This window comes from Prionailurus viverrinus, unplaced genomic scaffold, assembly GCF_022837055.1.
Source record: "Prionailurus viverrinus isolate Anna unplaced genomic scaffold, UM_Priviv_1.0 scaffold_40, whole genome shotgun sequence".
Taxonomy (NCBI): Eukaryota; Metazoa; Chordata; class Mammalia; order Carnivora; family Felidae; genus Prionailurus; species Prionailurus viverrinus.
In genome coordinates, this window is record NW_025927608.1 from 1488618 (window position 1) to 1512568 (window position 23951).

A 23951-nucleotide genomic window follows, 5' to 3' on the forward strand; every position below is an offset into this window, starting at 1 on the left:
GGTCCGGTTATACCCCTGCCTGGGTCCCCCCTACATTCCCTGCCTCCCCCCACTCCAGACTTTGATCGTTTCTCGAATTCTTTCTCCCGCCATATCTAGCAACTGACATTCTTCTTATTCCTGAAAGACCAACACAAACCCTGCCTTCCCCCACGATCTTTCTCAGTGGAACCTTCTCTGGAAGGTAATATAACCCCCCGAGTTACTATCCCAGCCGTTGCCTCGCCCTGTGACATCAGGCAAGTTACCTAATCTCTGCCAGGCTCTATGTTCTCATCTGCAAAATGAGAATAGTAAATTGCATCTACCTTGTACGATTGCTCTGAGACGTAATACCTATAAAGTGCTTAGAAGCAATGCCAAACACTGACTGAAGGCTCAAAATATTAGTTATTTTTAATGCATCCCTTTAATTCCTGTCACAGCTTTGAAGACAGGACACGTTGTGACAGAGCAACTTGTGTCTTCTGTCCCAGGAGGGTGCAGGGTGCTTGTGTGGGGCAGGTACACAGTAGCCCTGGACTTCTCCATCGAGGCCCCCCCAAAGTGCTTATCATGACTTCTACCCGTAGAGACGCTTTTCAAATATCTCGGACTTGGATTCTCTTCATATTGCCATTCGAAGTCTTGTCTTCTAATTAGGGATCCGAAGGGGGGAGAAACATAACGGAAATGTAGTATTTGATTTTAGACTTTTTAAATTTTATTTCGACATTCTTTATTTTTGAGACAGAGAGAAAGCACGAGCTGGGGAGGGGCAGAAAGAGAGCGAGACGGGAACCGAAGCAGGCTCCGGCTGTCAGTGCAGAGCCCGACGCGGGGCTCGAACCCACGAACCGCGAGATCACGACCTGAGCAGAAGTCGGATGCCGGAGCCGACCAAGCCACCCAGGCGCCCTGATTTTAGATGTTTTTTTTTTTTTTTTAATTATGGCTCCAGGTTTCTAGGGTTCCTGAGTTTTGGTGAAACAGATTCGTATTTGTTGTCAAAGTACTGAGATCAGGATGGTTGGGGCAGGGGGAGACAGCCAGGCTGACAGCGTATACACCCATCCCTTCCCAGGGCTGTCTCGAACACACTCATTTCTCTGCAGCTCAGGGTCTCTCCCTGAGACCCTCTCTCCCTCTCCCAAGGCTCTGCCTTGTTAGCTCTCCCGCCTCCCACACACACCTTGGACTCTAGCATAGAACACACGACAGCATTTCCTTATTCTTTATGCAGCCATTCACCAAGTGCTGCTGTGTCTCAGATGTTATGATACAAAGCGGAAGGCACATTCTCTTGTGATTAAGAGCTCATGGTCCAGTGGGAGAGAAATCTGCGTAGAGAAATGAGACCAGGAAAGTGCCATGGGTGCCGTGATAGAATGCGGAAGGCCAATGCCAACCGGGGGGGGGGGGGGGGGGAGGTCAGGAAAGGTTTCACGGAGGAGGCTCCCTTGGGCAGAGTTCTGAAAGATGGGCGTCCATTCTCCAGACCCACACTGGGGAGGACACAGGAGAATGTGGGAGAAGAGAGCAGTGTGGACAAAGGTAGGGGGTGTCAAATGGACTTGTATGTCCGGGGAAACCGTAAGAAATACCGTGAGATTAGAACATAGGTTCAAGGCTATGACAAAAGAGAAAGCTTGAGAACGTAGCTGTAGAGGGTGTTGGGACTCTATGGTAAGAAGTTTAGATTTTATCCAAGAAGGAGATGAGGCGGTCAGGTTTTATTTTGGTTCATTTACTCCAACAGCTATGTGGATACATTGGATAAATACGAGGGTGCAGGCTGGGAGTCTGGGGGTGGGACTCTGGCAGTTTCTAGGTGAGAGAGTGCCAGGGTGGAGCCCCACGATGCCGCAGACATCCCGCCCTAGTACCTGGGGCTGGGGGCCACGGCCCAAGGGCGGGGGAGTGCTTGTATGCATTTAATGGCCAGCTCTGGGGCAGAGGGTGGTGAGGAGGGAGGGTAGCAACCCTTTGTTACCTTTGCTGATTTCTGCCCAGCGAGGACTACCATCGTGGTTGGCTTCCGGCTGCTGATGTGATATGGTTGAATGCAGAGTTGGGGACAGGTAGCAACAAGCTCGCTGACCTGAGAGCCCGTGAGAGGTAGGGCCAGCACGCCGCTGGGCAGGGAGGCATCACACTGACTTTCTGGTTTCTGACTTGGGGTAACTGGGGGAAAGTGATGCCATTCACTCAGGGAGCACAGGAAGAGGAGGGTACTGGGATGGGATGGGAAGCAGACATAATGAGTTTTGATTCTAATGTTTTAAACTCGAGGGCGGCTTAGTCGGTGAAGCGTCCAACCTTGGCTCAAGTCATGAACTCGCAGTCTGTGGGTTTGAGCCCCGTGTTGGTCTCTGTGCTGACAGCTTGGGGCCTGGAGCCTGCGTGGGATTCTGTGTCTCCCTTTCTCTCCGCCCCTCCCCTGATCATGTTCTGTCTGTCTCTGTCTCTCAAAAATAAATAAACGTTAAAAAAAAATTTTTAACTTGAGGTACCAGGAAGAGATTTCTGGGAAGCAGTGAATAGAGGTCCAGGCTAGACAGATAAACTAAACCTGATAATCTAGAACTGACAAACTAGGGCTGATACACTAGGCCTCCATAAACTAGACAGATAGGCCTGATAGACTAGATGTGATCAACTAGACCAGATAAACGAGACCTGACAGATAGAGTGCACAAACCAGAGCAGCTAGACTAGACAGCCCAAAGTTGCTCATTGCATCCGTAGGGTCACCGAAGGAAAAGCTTAGAGAGGGAAGAGAAAGCCACTCTCTGCACAGCAGGTGAGGCTCATACCTGATCAGGCTGGGCCAGACTTGTAGTTCAGGGGTGTGTCCAGGGGCAGGAGGATGCAGTCGCCCAAGGCCAGACCAGTTCTTGCCCAGACGCCGTGTCCGATGATGTCATGCTCCAGGCACTTCTCCAGAGGAACTCACGGGAGTCCCAACAGGAGAGTAGGTCCAGGCTGTGGAACCCGGCAGCCTGGCAGGGCCCGAACCCCGGGTCGCTCCCCAGGCACACCTGCTCCTAATATGCTCTGTACCCAGCGTGAGCCCTTGCCACAGCAGGGTTAGGATGGGACCGGCTGGGGCCACACCACCTACCTTCCAGCAGATGGGCAGGCAGCCAGAGGGAGCAGTTGGCCCTCATGTGGCTCACCCGCCACTTGGGTGGTTTCCTCACCAATGCCGAATGCCGCCTACCACCTACAGGCTCCCCAGGCTGTCTTAGAAGGAGTCAGGGCCCCATCTAGTTTAAGCCTCGGGCTCAGCTGAGGGACATCTGGCCACCAGTGGACCTAAAGGTGCTTAGAACCCCCGTCCATGCTTGCTTCTAGAGCATCGGGGTTCTGTGTGGGTTTATACCAGCCTCAGATCATCCCTTCAGACCACCATTCAGCTACACGGATGTGCTTCCTTTCCACGTGGCCTTCTGCGTCCCAGGAAGCACAGGAATGTCCAAGCTATGACCTCATCCTTAGCAGCACGCTACCCCCCAAATAGTCTCCTCACATGCCTCCGGTGCCTGAATTTAAAAACCTGACTCTAGGGGTGCCTGGGTGGCTCAGTCGGTTGAATGTCCAACTCTTGATCTAGCTCAGGCCTTAATCTCAGGGTTGGGAGCTCAAGCCCCACATTGGGCTCCTTGCTGGGCGTGGAGCCTACTTAAAAAAACGAAACAAGACAAAAACCCTGACTTTGACCCAGTTTGTGTTGTGACTTTGAAGCCATCCATGTGCACATCCATCTTTTCCACTGTCCACCTCCAAGGGACCAGGGACCAGACAGGGTGTTCAAATAGGCCTTTAAAATAATTGTAAGAGCTCTGTATAGGTAGATATACAGATATATATGCAGACATGCACACATATACATACCCGGCCTTGTGACAACAATAGGCCACTGTTACGTATTTATAAAACATGACCAGATAAGTAAAACTAGAAGCATCTAAGGAATAAGAAAGGAAGACAAGGCTAATACATGATTAGGGCTTGAACTGGACTCTCCTGTTAATGCACGAGCACAGATTTGGCTCTATACTTGTCGCCATAACAGCAATCTTGAAAAAGCAGGCTGGTCCACGACACCGTTCTGCATTCACTGGACAGGACACGAACTAATCCCTCAGAGTTAAGTGTGATGATTCCTGAGGCTGAGGCCAGAGAGGAATCCTCCTACAGTCTTCTTCCAGAAGGCTCCGCATGTCGTAAAGACTTTGGCAGGGTTCACGCAGAAAACATGGCTGCTGCCTCTTATCTCTCCTTCCCTCTTGACCAGCACCATCCCATCACATTGTCCTTCAATAAAAGAAGTGGGGTCAGGAACACCTTTCTCTGCTGCCTTGCTTTCACCCAGTGGTAGGCGTGGGGGCAGTGGTTCTCAAACTTTGCTGCACCTTTCAGGCACCTGGAGAGCTTAAAAAAATTCGTAGGGCCCAGGCTGTTCCCCATAGGTCAGAAGTTCTGGGGATGGGTCCCAGGGCATCGAGATTAAAAATAATAATAATAATGGATGTTTCTAGCAGGCTGCAAAGTTTGAGGGCTCCGCAGGCAGGAGCCACCTGACCTCCCCATAATCTAACTATGACGGAGGGGACACTCTGAGAGTAGTGTGACAGCGGGACCCCGCTCCAGCGCTACAGCCGCCGTCGCTTCTGGTTGGTGGCACCCTTGCTGTGCACACTGTTGAGTTTTGGACAGCATCTCTGCCTGTAATAATGGATGAGCTGTAAATGTGAATCCATACATTTTTTTTTTTTTTGCCTGGTTTTGATCGCGGTTGAACAACAGTACGTTCAAAATTCTGTGCTACCACCTGAAAGAACACCTGTGTGCCTCAAGTGGCTGGGGTGAACTTGACACCCTCTGTGGAGATTGTATCCGGTGGGGAAGGCGGGGTGCGTGGCAGGTCGTCCAGTTCCACTTAGACCCGAGCTGACGATCATCCACGGGCAGAGCCCTGGACAAGTCCTCACCTGCTGACTCCATCTCTGTGGGGTTCGCACGCAAGCTCATTATGCCTGTCCCTCACCAAGGACATCCTCTGCCACAGAAATTGTGGGTCCACCCCTGTTGTTTTCCTGATCGCACTGGTCCCACCGCAGCCCAGCCGGCAGCTAGGCCCTCACGGGGCTCATGAGCCACCCAGGAGGACTCCAAGAGTTATTCTGGAAAACTAGGGTCAGGCCTGAGAGGGCCATCTAAGTGGAGACCTACTCTGACTTTTCTCCTAGTGTTTCCTTGCCAGTGCCTCAGCCAGGAGGACCCCTAACCGGGATCCTTCAAGGTAATGAGGCCCCCAATCCCATGTCCTGAATCCAGCAATACCTCTGACCAGAGTCCAGTCTCTTCTATCACTCCCTGGTGCTCCCAATCCTCTGTGTGCCTGTGGACCTAAGTACATCATCAAAGAGGCCCCAGACTTCCCCCCACATCACCCCTCCCTCACTTCCAAGCCATCCCAGGGCACACCGAGGCCTTTCTGTGGGCTCTTCTTCCAAAGGAGAGACCTAAGGTGCCTCCTCTTTGGCTCACGGCCATTAACTGGAGGCCACATCCAGGAACAAGCTAGAGCCAGCCCTATGTCTCATCCCCTCTGGCACTGCCCTGCTGCTTTCTGGCCACACCTCCCATTGTCAGGTGTCAGGGCCACAGTGGTCGTATGTGAGAGTATATTGTGTGCCCACTACTGTGCACGCATTTGGTGTGAATGCCCAACCATACTTTCACACGCCTCTGATGAAGGCACTGGCACTAGTCACGTTTTCTGAATTGTTTTTAATGTTTATTTTTGAGAGAGGCAGAGCATGAGCAGGGGAGGGGCAGAGAGAGAGAAAGGGAGACAAAATTCGAAGCAGGCTCCAGGCTCTGAGCTGTCAGCACAGAGCCCAACGCAGGGCTCGAACTCAAGAACCTCGAGATCGTGACCTGAGCTGAAGTCAGACGCTTAACCGGCTGAGCCCCCCAGGCCCCCTGCCCACGTTTTCTAGGCAAGAAAATTGAGGATCACAGAGATCTAATGACTTGTCCGAGTGGCAGAGCTAAGATCCAAACTCAGTGCCCATTCTCTCTTTTCTTCTTAGACCACGTGCTTCTTCGGGCCCTGCTAGTTTAATGGACCCTCTCGGGTCATCAGCCATTGGCCAGCCTCATAGTCACCTTAAGATCTTTCGGATGCTTTCTCTCACTTCTCCACTCTCCCTTTCTCTCCCATAGCTGACGTGTCTCTGGCCAAGCCATATATTAACTCCCCAAAGGCTCATACCTACCGGGTGGTGATGGCCCAAAATATCAGACATCCCCTTATCAATGGAAACATTTAACATCACAGCTCCCCAAACCAGGGCTTTGCAAAATAATTTACGTGTTTTCATGCCCTTCATCCAAACTTGTGTTCCTTGCTGCTCCAGCACTGCATGTTTGTGCATACTGTTATTTGTGTTGTACTTGTCAGATGTTTTAAAAGAGGAAAGAAAATACAACATTGACTCGTATCAGGCTTGGAAGATTGCTGTCAGAAAGCTTTTATTATTGAGATGTTTGTTCGTATTTTCTTTTCTTTCTTTTTTTTTTTTCCCCTGCAGAAATGAAACCAGAGGCGGAGACAAAACCTGGTGAGCAGGGGCCCCAGATCCTTGGTGTCCAGAGAGTCTATATTCAGACGAGAGAGGAGAAGCGCATTAACCTGACCGTTGGGAGCAGGGCCTACTTGCTGCCCAACACGTCTGTGATTATCAAATGCCCAGTACGACGATTCCAGAAATCTCTGATCCAGTGGGAGAAGGATGGCCGTTGTCTGCAGAACTCCAAGAGGCTCGGCATCACCAAGTCAGGCTCACTAAAAATCCACAGCCTCGCGGCCCCCGACATCGGCATGTACCAGTGCATCGCAGGTCCTGTCCGAGAAACCATTGTTCTGAAGGTCATCGGTGCCGACAACAGGCTGGTGGCGCCCCCGGCCCTCGGAGGGCATGTGAGGGACCAGCCTGGGACGGACCACAACGACGCCAATAGCTTGGGCACCACCTGGCAGAAAATGAGGCAATTGTGGGGTCACACAAATGAGCCTTATCCGGACAACGGCCGAGCTGACAACCAGCCTTTCCTGAGAGCGCTGTTGGGCCACTGTGGCACTTCTGCGGGGAACCGCCACTCCTGGGAGTTTAAGGATAAGCAGCTTGAAGCGGCCGTTAAGCAGGGAGCATACAGCATGGAGACCGCCCAGTTTGACGAACTGATAAGGAACATGAGTCAGCTCATGGAAACCGAGGAGGTCAGTGGTGACCTTGCGTCCCAGGTGATCTATCAGCTGGTGGCCGAGCTCGCTAAGGCACAGCCAGGGCATCCGCCATGGAGGGACGTCCAGGAAGGGGTGCCTCCCGCAGCTCAGCTGAGGGGAACAACAGGAAGTGTGCCCCAAGGCTCGAATGCAGGAAACTCAGGCAAGCTGACATTCCAGCCAAAGGGACCTGTCCTCCTGAGGCAAAGGCAGCCCACCTCGGTTTCATTTAATAAAACGGTAAACTCGAGGATTGGAAATACAGTATACATTACAAAAAGGACGGAGGTCATCAACATCCTGTGTGAGCCCGTCACCCCCACTCAGGCCACATATACATGGACCAAGGATGGGGCGTTGTTAAAACCCTCAGAAAAGTAAGTAAAAGAATACAGCGTTCCGTTTGTCATACCTTCTTAATGGGCATCCCAGTTTTCTTGAAAAGGTTTTCAAATTCCTTCTCCTGAGAATGTGTGTCCAACAGGATTCTTTAGGAAAGAAACTTAAAAAAAAAAAATGTTAGGATGTGCTTTTCACATATAGGCTGGAATTTTAAAAATTAAGCCGTACTATCCCAATCATTGTCATGTAGGGGTGATACAAGACTGGGTAGGGTCAGACTGAAGTTCGGCACGTATAGACTCTCTCTTTGCAGAGCACCGAATGTTTAAAAATAAAATCAATATGGGGCGCCTGGTGGCACTGTGGCAACTCTTGATTTTGGCTCAGGTAATGATATCAAGGTTTCATGAGTTTGAGCCCTGCGTTGGGCTCTGTGCTCATGGCGTGGAGTCTGCTTGGGATTCTCTCTCTCCGTCCCTCCCCCGCTCGTGTGCTCGCGCTCTCTCTCTTTCTCAAAATAAATAAACTCTAAAAAGGAAATAAAATCGATAGAAGGCCTCAAAAAAGTAATCACCCCTGCAGGAACCCCGCACTACGTAGGCACTGCAAAGTGTATCCTTCACTGTCTCTAAGTCTTGCTGTTTGTACACAGGACGGGGGACATTTTGCTTTCCCTTTATTTGCATTCAGAGAGCCCAAGCTGCCTCTGGGGATTGTTGAAACAAAACAGCAGATGTTAAATTGTTTTGCAGACCCAGAAGGTACCTTAAAAATGCAGACTTTATTTTTATCGTGTCTTTTAGTGTGTTGAGCCTAAAATGTGAAACATCAGAAAAAAATCTAGGTAAAACTGAAGTTTTTATAATAAATTACTAGGCTGTCTCTTAGAATGAAAAGGTAGAGCAAATCTAACTTCTTCATTTTCCCCCCCTGGAACTCTGGACACAAGAGCGTTAAGGAAGTTTTCGAAGTGGAATAAACTTTGCAGATCAACTAACTAGCTTGGCAGTTCACAAATCTTTTGGCCTTCGGACCCTTTTGAACCTAAAGAACTTTAAAAACTTCTCTGAGAAGCCCAGAGAGTTTCTGTTAATGTGAGTTACAGCTATCGATATTTACCATATTAGAAATTAAAACGAAACATTTAAAGTGTCTGTTTATTAATCCATTTAGAAATAACCTTAAGGGGGCGGCACCTGGGTGGTTCAGTCGGTTGAGCGTCCAACTCTGGCTCAGGTCATGATCTCATGGTTCATGAGTTTGAGCCCCACATCGGGCTCTGTGTTGTCAGCTCAGAGCCTGCTTCGGACCCTCTGTCCCCCTTTCTCTCTGCCCCGCCCCCACTCATGGTCTCTCTCAAAAATAAGTAAACATTAAAAAATAAAATAAAAATCAGAGGAAAAAAATAAAAGAAATAACAGTAAGGAGTCCATTATGTGTTCACATAAACAACAATTTTACACAAATACAAGCAGTATTTTAAAAAAAATTACTGATAACAATGGCATTGTTTTATATCTTTGCAAATCTCTAATGTCTGGTTTAATAGAACACAGCTGGAGTCTCCTAAATGCTTCTCCATTAAATCTGTTGTGATATGTTGTTTTAATTAACGTTTATAGAGAAAATTTGGCCTCATAAAGACATGTTAGTTGGAAAAAGAAGGAAATTTTTATAGCCTTTTCAGATCATTGTGGCTATTCTTTAACGCTACACTAAAACTGGACAAGGGGTTGTTTCTTAAATGTCAGTTGCCTGAGGAATCTAAAACCATATCAATGAAATTTTGTTACTGTGTTACAATGGAATAATGGCTTATCTTGCACTTAAAAAAATGTTTTTGCATTAATTTTTTTGAGAGACAGAGTGAAAGTGCGAGTGGGGGAGGGGCAGAGAGAGAAGGAGACAGAATCCGAAGCAGGCTCCAGGCTCTGAGGCATCAGCACAGAGCCTGACATGGGGCTCGAACTCACACACTGTGAGATCATGACCTGAGCCGAAGTTGGACGCTCAGCCAACTGAGGCACCCAGGCACCCCTTATCTTGCACTTTTAATGGATCTTTTACCTACACATGATTTTCTATAATATCACACATTAGTCATTCGGAAAATATTGGCTCACCAGTTTATAGAGGTCTTTCAGATGTTGACGCATTTCCTTGTACAATGTAAAAAGTATACATTTTCTGCAGTATCACTACTCATCCCATCAGAGAAGTCTTTGAGTTTTGGGAAAGTGTCAAGTTCACAGTGGAGGATACTAATTTTCCAAAATTTTAATTTTCACCTGAAAGTTCGAATTTGATCATTGCCAACAAATACTGTCAGTTGTTTTCCTTGACTTGGCCAGCTCAATTTAGTTAAATTGTTAAAAATAGCTGCCACATACTCAAGTCTGAATAATCAGTTTGTCTGAGAGCCGTTAAGTAAAAATGGGGTTCCATGAAAAAAAGTGGCTAGTTTAGCTAGGAATTGAAACACGCAGAAGTGTTTGTGTGTACTTCCCGTTTTGTATACAGAATGTTAAAAATAGACATACTTGAGGGGTGAAATTTTGTAAAATTAGTAAGTCTCCCTGCTTCCATTCAGGACATTCTTTTTTTTAAATTTTTTTTTTTTAGTGTTTATTTATTTTTGAGAGAGGGAGAGAGACAAAGCATGAGCGGGTGAGGGGCAGCGAAAGAGGGAGACACAGAATCCGAAGCACGCTGCAGGCTCCGAGCTGACAGCACAGAACCCAATGGGGAGCTTGAATTCATGAACTGTTAAGATCATGACCTGACCCGAAATTGGAGACTGAACCGACTGAGCCACCCAGGCGCCCCTCCATTCAGACATTCTTAAGGGAAACTGTCATTTTTGTTTTTGTGTTAAGTGTGTGTTAGTCAAGAGCTCAGGGACGAATGGCATACCCTGGTGCCAGGATCGTATCCACCACTGTGTTTACTAAGCAGTGAAAATGTCAACACAGCAAAAAAAAAAAGGTTCATTTTACACCTTGTAAGGAAGCAGCGGCTGAGAGAGTTGAAGGGACCGATTCACCTATGGCCACACATGTCCTTCAGGGATGCGGTAGAGCGTGGCCAGTTCAAGTAAATGTTTGTTGAGTTGATTTTAAGTAGTGTGACTTGATCACATAGAATCAGCATGAGCTTCTGAGTCTGAGACTCCCGGAGGTCACCGGAAGAAAGGTTTTGACATGGCACTTCCAGCTCCAATGTATTTCTGCATACTTTAAGGATCAGCTGTTTGATACAGAAGCAATTCCATATGGCTATTAAAAGTTTTTAAGTTTTTTTAAAAATTTTTTTTAATGTTTATTTATTTTTGAGACAGAGAGAGAGCATGAATGGGGGAGGGGCAGAGAGAGAGGGAGACACAGAATCGGAAGCAGGCTCCAGGCTCTGAGCCATCAGCCCAGAGCCTGACGCGGCGCTCGAACTCACAAACCGTGAGATCGTGACCTGAGCTGAAGTCGGACGCTCAACTGACTGAGCCACCCAGGCGCCCCAAAAGTTTTTAAGTTTTTAACAGAATAAACTAGTAAGATCCATTCTTTCTTCCATGTTCTTCCTCAAACTTACCCGATTAATTTGCTCAACTTGCATTTAATTCCCTTTATGTAACAAAGGCTCTCACCTTCGGATATATTTTTCGGAATCTCGCTTTTCAGTTGAAGGAACTCAGAAATGGAATTATATTTTTGAGAGCTGCTCTCCAATGAGAGGAAAGAAAGCGTGTAGGCATTTGGATGCACAGTGTGTGCCATTGTGCTGTTGTATCGTGACCGTTGATACATTCGGTCATCGGAGGCTTCTGAGAACTTGCTGTACAACTGTCACTGTGTCAAGCTCTGAAGATGCACAGCTGTGAATAAGATTTGGTCCCTGCTCTTGAAAAGATCACAATCTGGTGGAAAGAAATAGATATTTCATCAAATAAATATATGAACCAGAGCAGAAGGAGCCCGGAGGGGGAGAAGCTAACTCTAGGAGTATTGGGGAAAGCTTTACAGGGAAAATTATATTTGATCCAGGATTCAGTGGGTAAGTTGGAGTTTGCCAGAAGGAGGGGGTGGGGAAAGGGTACCCTGAATACGGTGAACAACGTACGCAAAAGCTCGGGGTGATGAAAGATCATGGAATGTTCTGGAAACTGTTAGAGGTTCATTATGGCTGGAGCAAAGGGTAAGCACCATGAAATGAGAGGAAATGGAGAAGTGGCCCAGCTCAGCTCATGAAGAAACACAGCATTTAGCGGTCAGAACAGCCCGTATTGCTAAGATCTGGAAAGTGGGAGGGTGCAGGGAAAAAACAGCTCATGGACTACCGATCCAGGTGATCTAGAAGCAGCTTCAAGTCATTAAGAAAAAATTAAAATAAAGCAGAACAGGCACCATTCTCCATTCCCTGAATAATCCCCTTATCGGTCAGGATACACCTGACCCATTTGGGTCCTCGTGGTATTACCTGCAGGTGTTTATGGGTACCAGTAATTGGGAAACCATATGGCGCTCACGCAGTGTAGACCTGATTCTTAACAGCATGCTCAAAGTCCAGGATAACGCGGCCTTAGCATTGCCGCTTCCCCTGACTTCTTCCTACGGCGGTAGTGAGGTAGCAGTTAGAGCCAAGCAGCGTTAACCAACAGCCTGCTCCCTTCCGGGGTGCAAATCCAAGCCGAAAAATCCACACCTGCGGTTCCACGAGGAAGGATTTGGGCCCAAAATGAGGGTTTAACATCCTGCCAACTGAGGCTTGCTAGTTCGTCTTTCTGCAAACGTGGTGGGTCAAGCATTGTGTCCTTCCTCCAAAGTCCACACTCATGCAGAGTGAGACAGGAAGACCGGCTGTCCAAGCACCATCCGGCTGAGTTCCATCAAGCCCACGAGGAAGCCTTTTCCACCCTCCAGTCTCACGGGCGGGATCCTTGCCAGCCCAAAGTCTGATGTCATAGTCTTTCCCTGCGACGTGCCGGGGTCCTGGGGCCGTGAGGTACATTAAATGAATGCACCCCTTCCTAACTGTTCTGCAGGATCATCTTGGATGGAATGGGGAAAATGCAGATACGGAACCCGACAAAGAAAGAACAAGGGATGTATGGATGCTCCGTAGCTAATCGTCTGGGTTCCGACGTGGAGAGGTCTTCTGTGTTATATGCAGGTAATGCCCGTTGTTCAAACCCGAGCTTGGGGTTTTCTTTCCGTTTTTAACATAAAACTGTAGAGCAGCAGTTCTCAAAGGTCAGCAGGAGCACCTGAGGGCAGGTGGTTTGTCAGAACACAGAGTTTCAGGACCCCACCCCCATTCCTGGAGGTTCTGACGCCATAGGTCTTGGATGGGGTCCAAGAGCTTATATTTTTAACACGGTCCCAAGTTATACGGATGCTGCCGGCTTGTGGACCAAGTCTTGAAAATGGCTCCTTTCGAGCTCGCCTTCCGAGAACTGGGAATGAGAATTTAATTAGCAGTGTGGATAGTAGGGCCTTGTCATTTTTTTAAATGCCACCAGCCAGTGAAAGAGAACAATTATCCTTTGAAGATGACCGTGGACCTCCAAAGGCATAGCTCCCAAACCTTAGAAACGGTTTCGGGAAGTCGTAACCATAAATTAGTGTCTTGTCTTCGCGGGAGGCAGACAGTGTCGTTTTAGTATGAAAACGTGCTCAATTGTAAAGGAACACTCTTGGGTGGTAAGTCGTAAGCAGGGCTTCCTTGCGGCGAGCTCCTGTTCTGGGATTAAAAATGGAACGAGACCCGTCCTCCAGCCCTCTGCCCTATGGGCTCTGGTATCTGTGGCTCACAGGGACTGAGCGGAGGAGAGGAGCAGTAGCAGGCATTAGAATCCAGCATGCAGACCGCTAGGCATTGAGCGCGGTAGCAGGTGCACCATAGCTCCACACGGAGAAGGTCGGACCACTTGATTTTAAAAGCTCCTTGAAGCAGAAGGCCTGACTTCCTCCGCTGGCTACATTCCCAAGGCAGGGACTTCAGTCCTCGATTCTCTGCCCCACCCTCCTGGGTTGTTCTCTCCTGTGAGCATCAGCTTCTTCCCAGAAAGCGTCTGTCCCCAGGTTCTGGAATTCCTGGGAGGAATGACAGTCCCCCTTGTGGCTGACAGGTCTCCCCTTAAGCCCGTCCCAGGACGATCCAGTTTCCTGAGAGAGCATGTCCCCTGGATCCTGAACATGTGGTGACCAAACAGTCCACCAAAATGCCATTCTTGAGGGCACCAGGCACAGGTGACAAAACAGGTGAAGCAGACACACCCTCGCCTCCAGCAGCTCACACGCTAATGGCGGAGTAGAGAAGGCACTCGTGGCGGTCGTTCTCCAGGAGAGGGACGCTCTGTCAACACCCCCTCTGGGCTGTTGTCTTCCCTGACCCTCGCAGGCTCCCGAGAGGCGCCTGGGCAACCGGCACCTTCTTCCATCTCAACAGCCAGCACCCTGTCCTCTTGTTTCGCTCAGACGCAAAGTGTATCTCCTGAGTGAGTTAAGGAATGAAGCTGTTAAAAGTCCATGCTTCTCAAAATTCAGGGAAATAAAAGCCTTTGAGCAGGTTCTTGGTTCTTGGCGACCTTGTCTTTGCTTCTTTTTCCATGCAAGTTTTATGCAAGTTTTTTTCTCCCAAGTTTTCCTTCCAGAGAACGAGTCACCTGGTCGCAAGCGCTGGTGTGTTTGACCAGCTGTGCTTCATCCTGCACGTCGGAGACGTGTCCCTGCCCTGCCACGCCTTCCTGGCTTCTTAGGAACTTCTGAGTTCCTTGTCTTTCAATTTGTTGAAGAGGCATTTATCCTCAATTTTGCTTATAAAACCAGAATAGCCTCATAGCATATATATGGTTGTGGCAGTGCACCTGTGGGTACCTCTTTGAGTGCCTTCATCCATCCATCCATCCCTCTGCCTGTCCATCTGTGCATTAAGCACCCCCAGGCTGTGTGTGTGTGTGTGTGTGTGTGTGTGTGTGTGTGTGTGTGTGCGCAAGTCCTAAGGGGACACCATGAGGGATATAGAGAGAGCTGGATTCTGCCCCTGATCTCAAAGAGCTCAACCCAGTTTACCCAACGCTGCACGCTTTCCCAGAGCAGAGCCTGAACCTAACACCGTTTCCCGCTCCCTTTGAATTAAGAGGCGCCTGCCATCTTGGCTATTGCGAGAAATACCAGCAGACGGGAGCACAGCCATCTGTCCGTTGTGGTTGGAGGCACCGTAGAGGCACCCCTGCAAGCAAACGTGACAATCCGCTGTCCTGTGAAAGGCAAGTGTGGGCATTTCCGTTGGGGGCTGGGGGGTGCCCATGGCCAGCCCAGTGTTGCCGGGAGGTGCCAACTGGCAATTTGGCATCTTCGACCTCAGCCTGAGTGGCTCAGAGGTCTGCTTTTCCAGGACACCGACAGGAGATATCTCAAGGGCGAGACCAACCAGGAGCCCGGTGTGTAAAACGGAATGCCCGTTAACCGGTTTCCAGGGAGGACTGTGCCTCCCTGGCACACTGACATGTTCCCACTGGCAAGACCGGAACACAGGACCTACACGGGAGGCCAGCTTCTAGTCGTGGGGCTGCTGGGTGAGCGTAGCGTCAGTGAGGGGACTTGTTGGAAATTGTCAGATGTATCCTCCAGCTAGGCAAGGCCAGGCCTGGGGGTGGGAATGTCAAGGTCCCCTGGCCGACGCTCTCTGTTGTGGACTGTCCTAACGCGAGCGTGAACCAGTCTAATGCCTCGGTGGCCCCTTGCGCTTTGTTTGAGCTGGCAGATGAGCCCTCTTTCTAACCGACTGACTCATTCGTTCCTTAATAGAAATAACACTTTCGGTCTGACCTTGCCTTGATGTCTTTTAATTCTTGCTCTTTAAATCCCAGATTTTTGGGTCTTAACCTGGGCCCATGCATCCCCAAACCGAGACGAGCATTCTGTACGACACCCGTGTCCATTTGAGGGGGTCAGTGTGGATAACTTTGATCAGTTTCTCAGGGAGACCTGTGAACCCTTTACAATTAAGATCTGTTTTAAGATGGCTTAGCATGAGCTTGGGCATCGAGTCACTGCCAGGACGACCGTATTTCCCTTGTTTCCAGCTTCTTCCAGGTTCTTTCCAGGTTCTCGTCAGGTACAGCCACTCGGGATGAGTCTTACTAGGCCGCCGGCCCCGATAGGCAGGGTGACCCGGGGAGTCCTTGCGCTGTCCTGGGTAACACAGTGACCGCGCATGGAGGGAAGGGAGCCTAGGACACACGCGTCCACCTCCCTCCCTCCCTGTAATGGCCCCTTCCTTGCCATGTTTCCAGACCTGCATACTTGGCTCCACAAGCGGTGGAAATTTGCTAACCCCCAAGGTATTATTTTTCACCCCTTGGAAGTCCCTGCGGTGTTTGGCCTTACACAGACTTGAAAACTCCCTCCAGCCTCCCAACTGACTCCACCCACAAATATGTGAGTGTTCTGGCAAAGCGCGGCCACCAGTTACACAATGGGCCGGCGCTCTCTGGCCTCGGCGAGGAGAAAAGCAGAACGAACTTTGCAGTTGCCAAGCCGCAAACGGCTCGAGTTTCTACAGCCCTGCACCTGCAGAAGGTTCTGCAAAATAGATCTGACTTCTATTAAGAGAAACCTCAACGTTTAACATTATTCCTAAATGTCTTACTTCCATAATAGTTTAAAGTCAGGCATCCGGGGGGATGAGCCGTTAAAAGTCGTCGTGGCGGATTATTTGCTGTCGGAAGTCAGGGGCTGGGTCCAGCGGCAAGTGTCTTTGCGAAGGCCATTTACTCCAGGGGGGTTTTATTCTCTGGGCCAGGCACCATCGGCACGTGGGCCATCTCTGACCTGCCCCCGACCCCGCAGCCCCTCTGCCTCTCCCTGCTGCACCCGCTGGGGCGAGGCTCCGTGCTGGGAGCACCCCTCCACCTCCCCGCTCCCTGCTTCCCCCTTCTGGGAGCTGCCTCATTTGGTCTTTTTTACCGGGCAGCCTTCCCCTGTGGACTGGACCCCAGGGACTCCTCGGGAGTCCTTTCCTTCTCCAAATAAAACCGCCTCTTTGTGAGCCATGTGCCATTGCAAATAAACCTGAAGGGAGTTTACCGTGTTTTCTTAAGGGCAGAAGCCATACTAACTGAGCCTTTTATGGAGAGCCGTCTTTTGAAAGACCGATGGGGGAGTTGGTGAAGGGTCAGAAAACTTGGGCTTTCCAGGCAGTTCCGTCACCAGTTTGTATGGGACCTTCCTACCCTCGTCTCCACGGTAGGAAATATACCATGTTAGTGGAAGGAGGGACTTTGGGCTGCGTCGCGTCTAGCCCCTCATTTTAGAGATGAGGGCAGTAGCGTACTTGCAGACTTGAACCCTGCTTCACAAAATTACCTTTTCCTATTGCAAACTGAGACTGATTCCGTGAACCGGTGGCAGGTATAAATTTTCCTTTTGTTTTTCAGTTGCCCTTAAAATATTTTCCGCTAATTATAATGAGCCCACCTCTTTGTACCTTTCAGACAGATTGATAGTCTTTTGTTAAATCCTAGTATGTTTTATTTAATTCATGTATATAGACATCAAAAGTCATGGTCTCTGTTCTTTCTTAGGTGATGTTTCTAATAACTGTATGAAATACTAGAACCTCAAATCTGGATGTTTAAAAGTTAGGCTTTTTTTTTTTAAATGTTTACTTCATTTTGAGAGGGAGAGACAGAGCACGAGCAGGGGAAGGGCAGAGAGAGAGGGAGACACAGAATGCAAAGCAGGCTCCAGGCTCTGAGCTGTCAGCACAGAGCCCAACACGGGGCTCGAACTCACGAACCGTGAGATTGTGACCTGAGCCGAAGTCGGACACTCAACCGACTGAGCCACCCAGGCGCCCCCAAAAGTTAACTGTTGAAACCCGGAAATCTGGATGTTTAAAAGTTAGATGTTTTAAGTCGCAAGAGTTATTCTTCTTGCTCTTAAAAATTTTTTTTTTCTTCTAAAACATGGAGCAAGAATTGAAAGTGTGTCCTCTCTGCCACCTTCTGGTAAGAAAGGAAAAGCTCATCTGAGAAAAATGACCCGTAAATCGTAATAGCTGGGTAGCTTTTTCTTCTAGTCTCCATGCTTAGTGACGACATCCTTTATCTTATGATTTCCTGTGCATTCTGTGTTGCTTGTTTTTCTCTCTCATCAAGCGCATCAGAAGGTGCAGCTAAGCCGAGTGTCTGCTCTCACGTCTTCTTGTGTGTCAGGTTCCTCGTGACACCCCACACTGGAAATTCTTTCTTTTTTTTTTAAATTTTTTTTAATGTTTGTTTATTTTTTTGAGAGAGACAGAGACAGAATGCAAATGGGTTAGGGGCAGAGGGAGAGGGAGACACAGAATCCGAAGCAGGCTCCAGGCTCTGAGCCATCAGCACAGAGCCCGACGCGGGGCTCGAACCCACGAACCGTGAGATCACGACCTGAGCCAAAGTCGGATGCTCAACAGACTGAGCCACCCAGGCGCCCCCCCACACCGGAAATTCTACTTATGAGGGTGGCCCTCTTATCAAGGCAGAGACACAGTTAATAGAATGTATGATGCAGCTTTGTTTGTAATAATAAAGAGCAAAGGGGAGAGGGAGAGATTAAAAGTGAGAGGAAAAAAAAACGTGAAAGAAACAACCTAAATCCCTCTCAGCAGGAGAAAGAGTCCATGAAAATATATTCATCTCCTTGAATTCTATACAGTAGTAAAATGAATAAATTACAGCTACTGGTGTCAACATTGATAAATCTTTAAAATGTAATCTTTCAAGGGGCGCCTGGGTGGCTCAGTCAGTTGAGCATCTGACTTTGGCTCAGGTCAGGATCTCGTGGTTTGTGAGTTTGAGCCCCGCGTGGGGTCTGTGCTGACAGCTCGGAGCCTGGAGCCCGCTTCGGATTCTGTGTCTCCCTCTCTCTCTGCCCCTCCCCTGCTCATGCTCTCTTTCTCTTTATCTCACTCTTGAAAATAAATAAACATTTAAAAAATTTAAATTATAAAGCATAATCTTTCAAGAAGGATACTAAAAAGACTCGAGGGGGGAGAGCATCATCTTTTCCACAAACGGGCTAGTTCTACTGGACATCTGCTTGTGAAAAAATGTGGTGGAAATCCTACCTCAGGTCATATACAAAACATAACTCACAGTGAATTGAAAACCTAAATTTAGGGGCGCCTGGGTGGCACCGTCGGTTAAGCGTCCGACTTTAGCCAGGTCACGATCTCGCGGTCCGTGAGTTCGAGCCCCGCATCAGGCTCTGGGCTGATGGCTCAGAGCCTGGAGCCTGTTTCCGATTCTGTGTCTCCCTCTCTCTCTGCCCCTCCCCCGTTCATGCTCTGTCTCTCTCTGTCCCAAAAATAAATAAACGTTGAAAACCTAAATTTAAAAGCTAACGCTATGAAACCCTCAGCATAAAAACAGGCACAATTCTTTGTCACCTTGGGTTAGGCGGTAATTTCTCGGAACGCAAGTACCAACCGGAATGAGTAGATAAATGGGTTTCTTCAAACTGAAAAACTTTCAAGCTGCAAAGGACATTCTCAGGAAAGCGTCAGGACATCCCACGGAATGAGTGAAAATGTCCGCAAGTCATGTATTTGGTAAGAGAGTGTCCAGAATATAAAAGGGACTCCTGTACCTCAGCAATAAAAAAGACAACCCCATGTAAAATGGACAAATGATCCAAATGGACATCTCTCCAAAAATGTGCAGATGACCAATAAGCACATAAAAAGATGCTCGTTGTCATTAGTCATCATGAAGATGTAAGTCAAAACCACAACGAGATGCCACAGTCCACACCGTGACGGCTGTAATCAGAAAGACAGATGCCCAAAGTGTGGAGAATGTGGAGCGGTCAGATCCCTGTTGCCCCGCGGGTGGGAATTTAAAATCACGCAGCTGCTTTGGAAGACGGTCTGGAAGTTCCCCCAAAAGTTAAACCCAGAAATTCCAGCCCTAGGGGTATATACACCCAAGACCAGTGAAAACACACATCCCCATGAAAACTCGTGCATGGGCGTTGACAGCAACAGGTAGGAGTAACTTCGATGTCCGTCAGCTAACGAATGGATCAACAACATGGAGTATATCCATCCGATGGAATTTTCTTTGGCCATAGAGAGGGATGAAGGACTGATACATGCTGAAACACGGATGGGTCTGGAGAAATAATGGTAAGTGAAAGAAGCCAGACACAGAGATCACATATTGTGTAATTACATTTCCATGAAATGTCTAGAACAGGCAAATCCTTAGAGACAGATAAGAGGCTGCCAATGACTTTCCAGAGACTGGAAAATGGGGAGTGATGACTAACAGGCACGCGTTTCTTTGGGGGGATGAGAATGTTCCGGAATGATAGGTTAGTGATGGTTGCACAGCTTTATGAGGATGCTAAAGAAATCACTGAATTGAACACGTGAAGGGTGAATTTTATAGTCTATAAACCGTATCGCATCAAAACCGTCATTATAATACCCACACTATGATAGAACTACGAAGTTTTAAACCCTACAGCACAATCATGCTATTTATCAGCATATGAGCATATGGCAAAAATGCACAGATATTCGTGGGAAGGACATACTCTAGTGTCAGGATTTTTGGTACTCCTGGGAGAAAAGAAGGAAAAAGTTTGGGGAAGGAAATTTAGCCCGGCTCTAGGGCCTTATTGCTTAACCAAGAACTAAAGCAAATACTAAAGCTCGTCCAATGGGACCATACACTCATTTTGCATACTAGACCTGTGGTTCTCTGTTCTACTGGTACTTTGGATTCCCCTCCCAGCCCTGCCTCTGCCGTGCTGTGAGACATCCAGGCCTGTCACCTACTCACCCTGGCCCGTGGTTTTCTGTTACAGAATAAGGGATTAGGGCATATGATCAGCGAGACCCCTTCCCGCCCTAAAATCCTATCCTGGACCCCTGGTCTTTTGCAAGAATCTGGGACAAGTGGAAGGAAAAATAGGAAGAATGCTTGAACTAAGATGCCTGCCCAGGTAGGGCTTAGCGCTGAGTGCCAACAAGTGTCCTCACCCAGTTTTGGGAAGACGGAGGAGGGAACCCAGTAAGGAAATCTCTCTCTGAATAGCCAAAGGGGAGATGGCGGGGGCATGGGTGACATGGGCGAAGGGGATGAAGACGTACGACTTCCAGTTCATGGGGATGAGAAGTACAGTCGATAATATTGTGATGGGTTTATTGTCCTGAGCATTTCCTAACGTGCATAATTGTTGAACCACCAGGATGTACACCTGAAACTAACTTAATGTTATATATCAACTATATTTCAATTACAACTTTTTTTTTAATGAGAATAAAAGAGGTAGATACGATGTCCCTGTCAAGGACCTCCTTGGGCTGGAGAGCACCAGCCCAAGGAAAACACATGTACCTCTATTATGACTCAGAAGCTATGATTGTGATGAAAAGGAAGGAACCGAATAACGTAAGAATCTGTGGCCTGGTGAAACCAGAATTTGATCATTTGAAAAACGTCTTTCATTTACTTACAAGCTGATGTTTAGGGCAAAACAAGTTAACTAGAGGACAGTTAGTACAGAGGGTGATTTGAAGCAACTTGGGTGGAAACCAGTCAGGCCTTGGTCTCCAGAGCTAAATATGGAGGGACCTTGGAAGCCTGGAATCCAGCCCTTATGTTTTGAAACAAGACCCAGAGAGGAGAGACCTGGTCAAAGTAATGAATCCAGTCCACGGAAGGGTCTCGGTGAGAACCCTAGCACTGCCTCTGAGGCTGCCGCTGCTTCTGCTCTGAACCCGTCCCCTGGTTTGTGTTTTCTGGCCTCATTATAAAAAGTGACACATGCTGGGGCACCTGGGTGGCTCAGTCGGTTAAGCGTCTGACTTCAGCTCAGGTCATGATCTCGCGGTTCCCGGGTCTAAGCCCCGCGTCGGGCTCTGTGCTGACAGCTCAGAGCCTGGAGCCTGCTTCGGATTCTGTGCCTCCCTCTCTCTGCCCCACCCCTGCTCTCTTGCGCGCTCTCTCTCTCTCTCAAAAATAGATCAACGTTACCAAAATCAAAAAAAAAGTAACGCATTCTAGAATAATTAGAAAGCATAACCAAGTATTAAGAAGCAAAGAAACTCCTGTAATCTTATCACCAAGACACAACCATCATTTCCCCTTCGTTACGTTCCCATAACCCTTTCTCATTAAGTCAAAGAAAGTTCTCATGACACTGAGAGAAAATCCCAAGTATCATTTAGTTGCTGCACCACTGAATGTAGCATGATTAAGCCAGTCCCTTATTTAGGGAAACTTAAGCAGCTCATCCGCTTTATGGTTACGTGCAGTGATGTGAGCAACATTTTTGTGTCATTGAGATGAATTTTTTATTTATCTTTTATTTTTTTTAACATTTATTTACTTGTTTTGAGAGAGAGAGACAGAGACAGAGACAGAGACAGAGCTTGAGCAGGGGAGAGGCAGAAGGAGGGAGAGGGAGAATCCCAAGCAGGCTCTGCACTATCAGCACGGAGCCTAACGCGGGGCTCGAATCCACACACCGTAAGATCATGACCTGAGCTGAAACCAAGAGTCAGACGCTCAACCCACTGAGCCACCCAGGTGCCCCAAGATTATTTTTTTTAAACAGATGAACAGGATTGGAATTACTAGGTCGCAGGGCATTCAACATTTTTATAACATCATAAAGCATGACAATTTCTGTAACTCAGAATGCATGTGACACATTGCCTTCTAGAAAGTGAAACCTGCCGGTGATGAGGGTTTAAGCCCTACATCCTTATCACCGTTAGACAGGAGAGGGTAGGGAAGAACATAGGCAGAAGTTACAGAATTAACCCCTCACAGTGTTAGGTACAAGCAGGTGGCGGGACCCTCCGGTGTGACAGGGGCGGGGGAAGGGGGTGCCGGTGGGGTGCTTGGTGCTCCGTAACATGAGTAGGGGGGAAGGATAGCTTCTCGCATCTAAGCAATCGTGGCCAATTTCAGAAGAAACCTATTACATACGTGGGAAGTGTTTTCTTAATCGTGGGATTTTTTTAGGGTTAAAATGGTATGGAGTATCCCTAAAGTTTTGTCGAGTCTAACAGAATTCCTAGCCTTCTTTACCAGGCTTCATAGTTTCCTTTACGGGGGAGGATCTTGAGAAAATTTTTGTGGTGCAGCCAGATTATGTGGTTAAATTCCTATATGTAGTCTCATCTCCCTGATAATTATTTTCCCCCATCAGCCACCGGCTTATATTATACAGTGTGGAATTAAGTGGTAATGATGTAACATCTTTAAATCATAAATCCCTTTGATCCTCTCCAGAAAGAGAACCATCGCTCCAGAAAAAGACATTTACTGACCCAGTTTTGCATATAATTTTCACAATTCTTAAAAAGAAAACCCGAGGATCGTCTGCTTGCTCCTGTTTTAGGAAATGAACATTTTCTTGCTTCTTGTGGTTTTCGAAATGTACTCCCTCTTCTGTATTATGTTGACCTCTTTTTCAAACCATGTACAACTCTTGAAATAGCTAAAGTTATTTGTAAGTGTATTTAAAATCATTTGTCCCACTCAGAAGGGCTAGCCACCCCTTGCTTTTTCCACTTCTGCCTGTGATTCAGAAGTGTTCCCAACACCCTCCTCTCTTAATGCCATATTCAATCAAACAATCAGTCATAGGTGGCGGGAAATTCCATGCATTCTTCCATCCATTCAGCAAGCATTGACTAGGCGTCTACTAAGCCCAATCTAGTTCGTTAACGTACAGACATGAATAATACCTGGTGTCTGCAGCTTTATAGACAAGGAAACTATGATACAAGAAATGCCAACAGCTAAGCGTTTATGAAGTGCATCAGACACCTACAGGAGAGAATAGTTAAAGCTTCTAAAGGATCAGAGGTTTTTACAGAACAGATGGCATTACAACCGAGCCATTTGGAACAAAAAGGAAGGCCGTTTGAATCAGAAGAAACAGCCTATGTGCAAAAGCCTGGAAACACGAAAGCTTCTGGCTTATTTGCAAAACCACAGGCAGAGGCATGGGACTTAAGACAGAGGGTGTGCAGGAGAGTGGGAAGGGGAAGCTCTGGAAATGTAAGTGGGGACCCGATTGTGAAGGACGTTTAATATCAAGCTAAAACCCTTGCACTTCATTTCACTGGCAGTGGGGAGACAAAGTTTGAAGCAGGGCAGTGGCGTGAGCCAATCTGTGTTTTAGAAAGAGTATTCTGCTTCCAGATGAAAAGCTAGAGGGGAAAGAAACCGCATAAAGCCATAAATTGAAATCAGTGGAATTGTATTAGGGTCATTGATTGGATTGTTGGACCAGTGACTGAAGATATTAAATTAAGATTCCATGGT

General features: G+C 47.9%; 1 protein-coding gene and 1 long non-coding RNA gene across 5 annotated transcripts in view; one reads left to right on the forward strand and one right to left on the reverse strand.

Moving 5' to 3' along the window:
- The window catches only part of ADAMTSL3 (ADAMTS like 3), a 355448-nt gene that overhangs the window by 278060 nt on the left and 53437 nt on the right, over window positions 1-23951 (forward strand). For 2 of the 3 annotated variants that reach the window (XR_007149622.1, XM_047846695.1), the window contains exons 21-23: window positions 6585-7656; window positions 12657-12784; window positions 14754-14882. Coding sequence is in view for 2 of the 3 variants with exons in the window: in XM_047846695.1 (XP_047702651.1) it covers window positions 6585-7656; window positions 12657-12784; window positions 14754-14882 (1329 nt within the window). In the remaining variant the exon portion in view is untranslated. The remainder of the gene's footprint in view (window positions 1-6584; window positions 7657-12656; window positions 12785-14753; window positions 14883-23951) is intronic. The other variant, XM_047846696.1, reaches the window with a different exon arrangement.
- On the reverse strand, window positions 3991-5811 carry LOC125158977 (uncharacterized). 2 transcript variants are annotated; one of them, XR_007149625.1, is made up of 3 exons: window positions 5473-5811; window positions 5329-5386; window positions 3991-4299 (listed from the first exon to the last, which is right to left on the reverse strand). It is a non-coding gene; the product is annotated as an uncharacterized LOC125158977 (long non-coding RNA). The 2 variants fall into 2 exon arrangements; XR_007149624.1 differs by having other exon boundaries at window positions 5329-5811.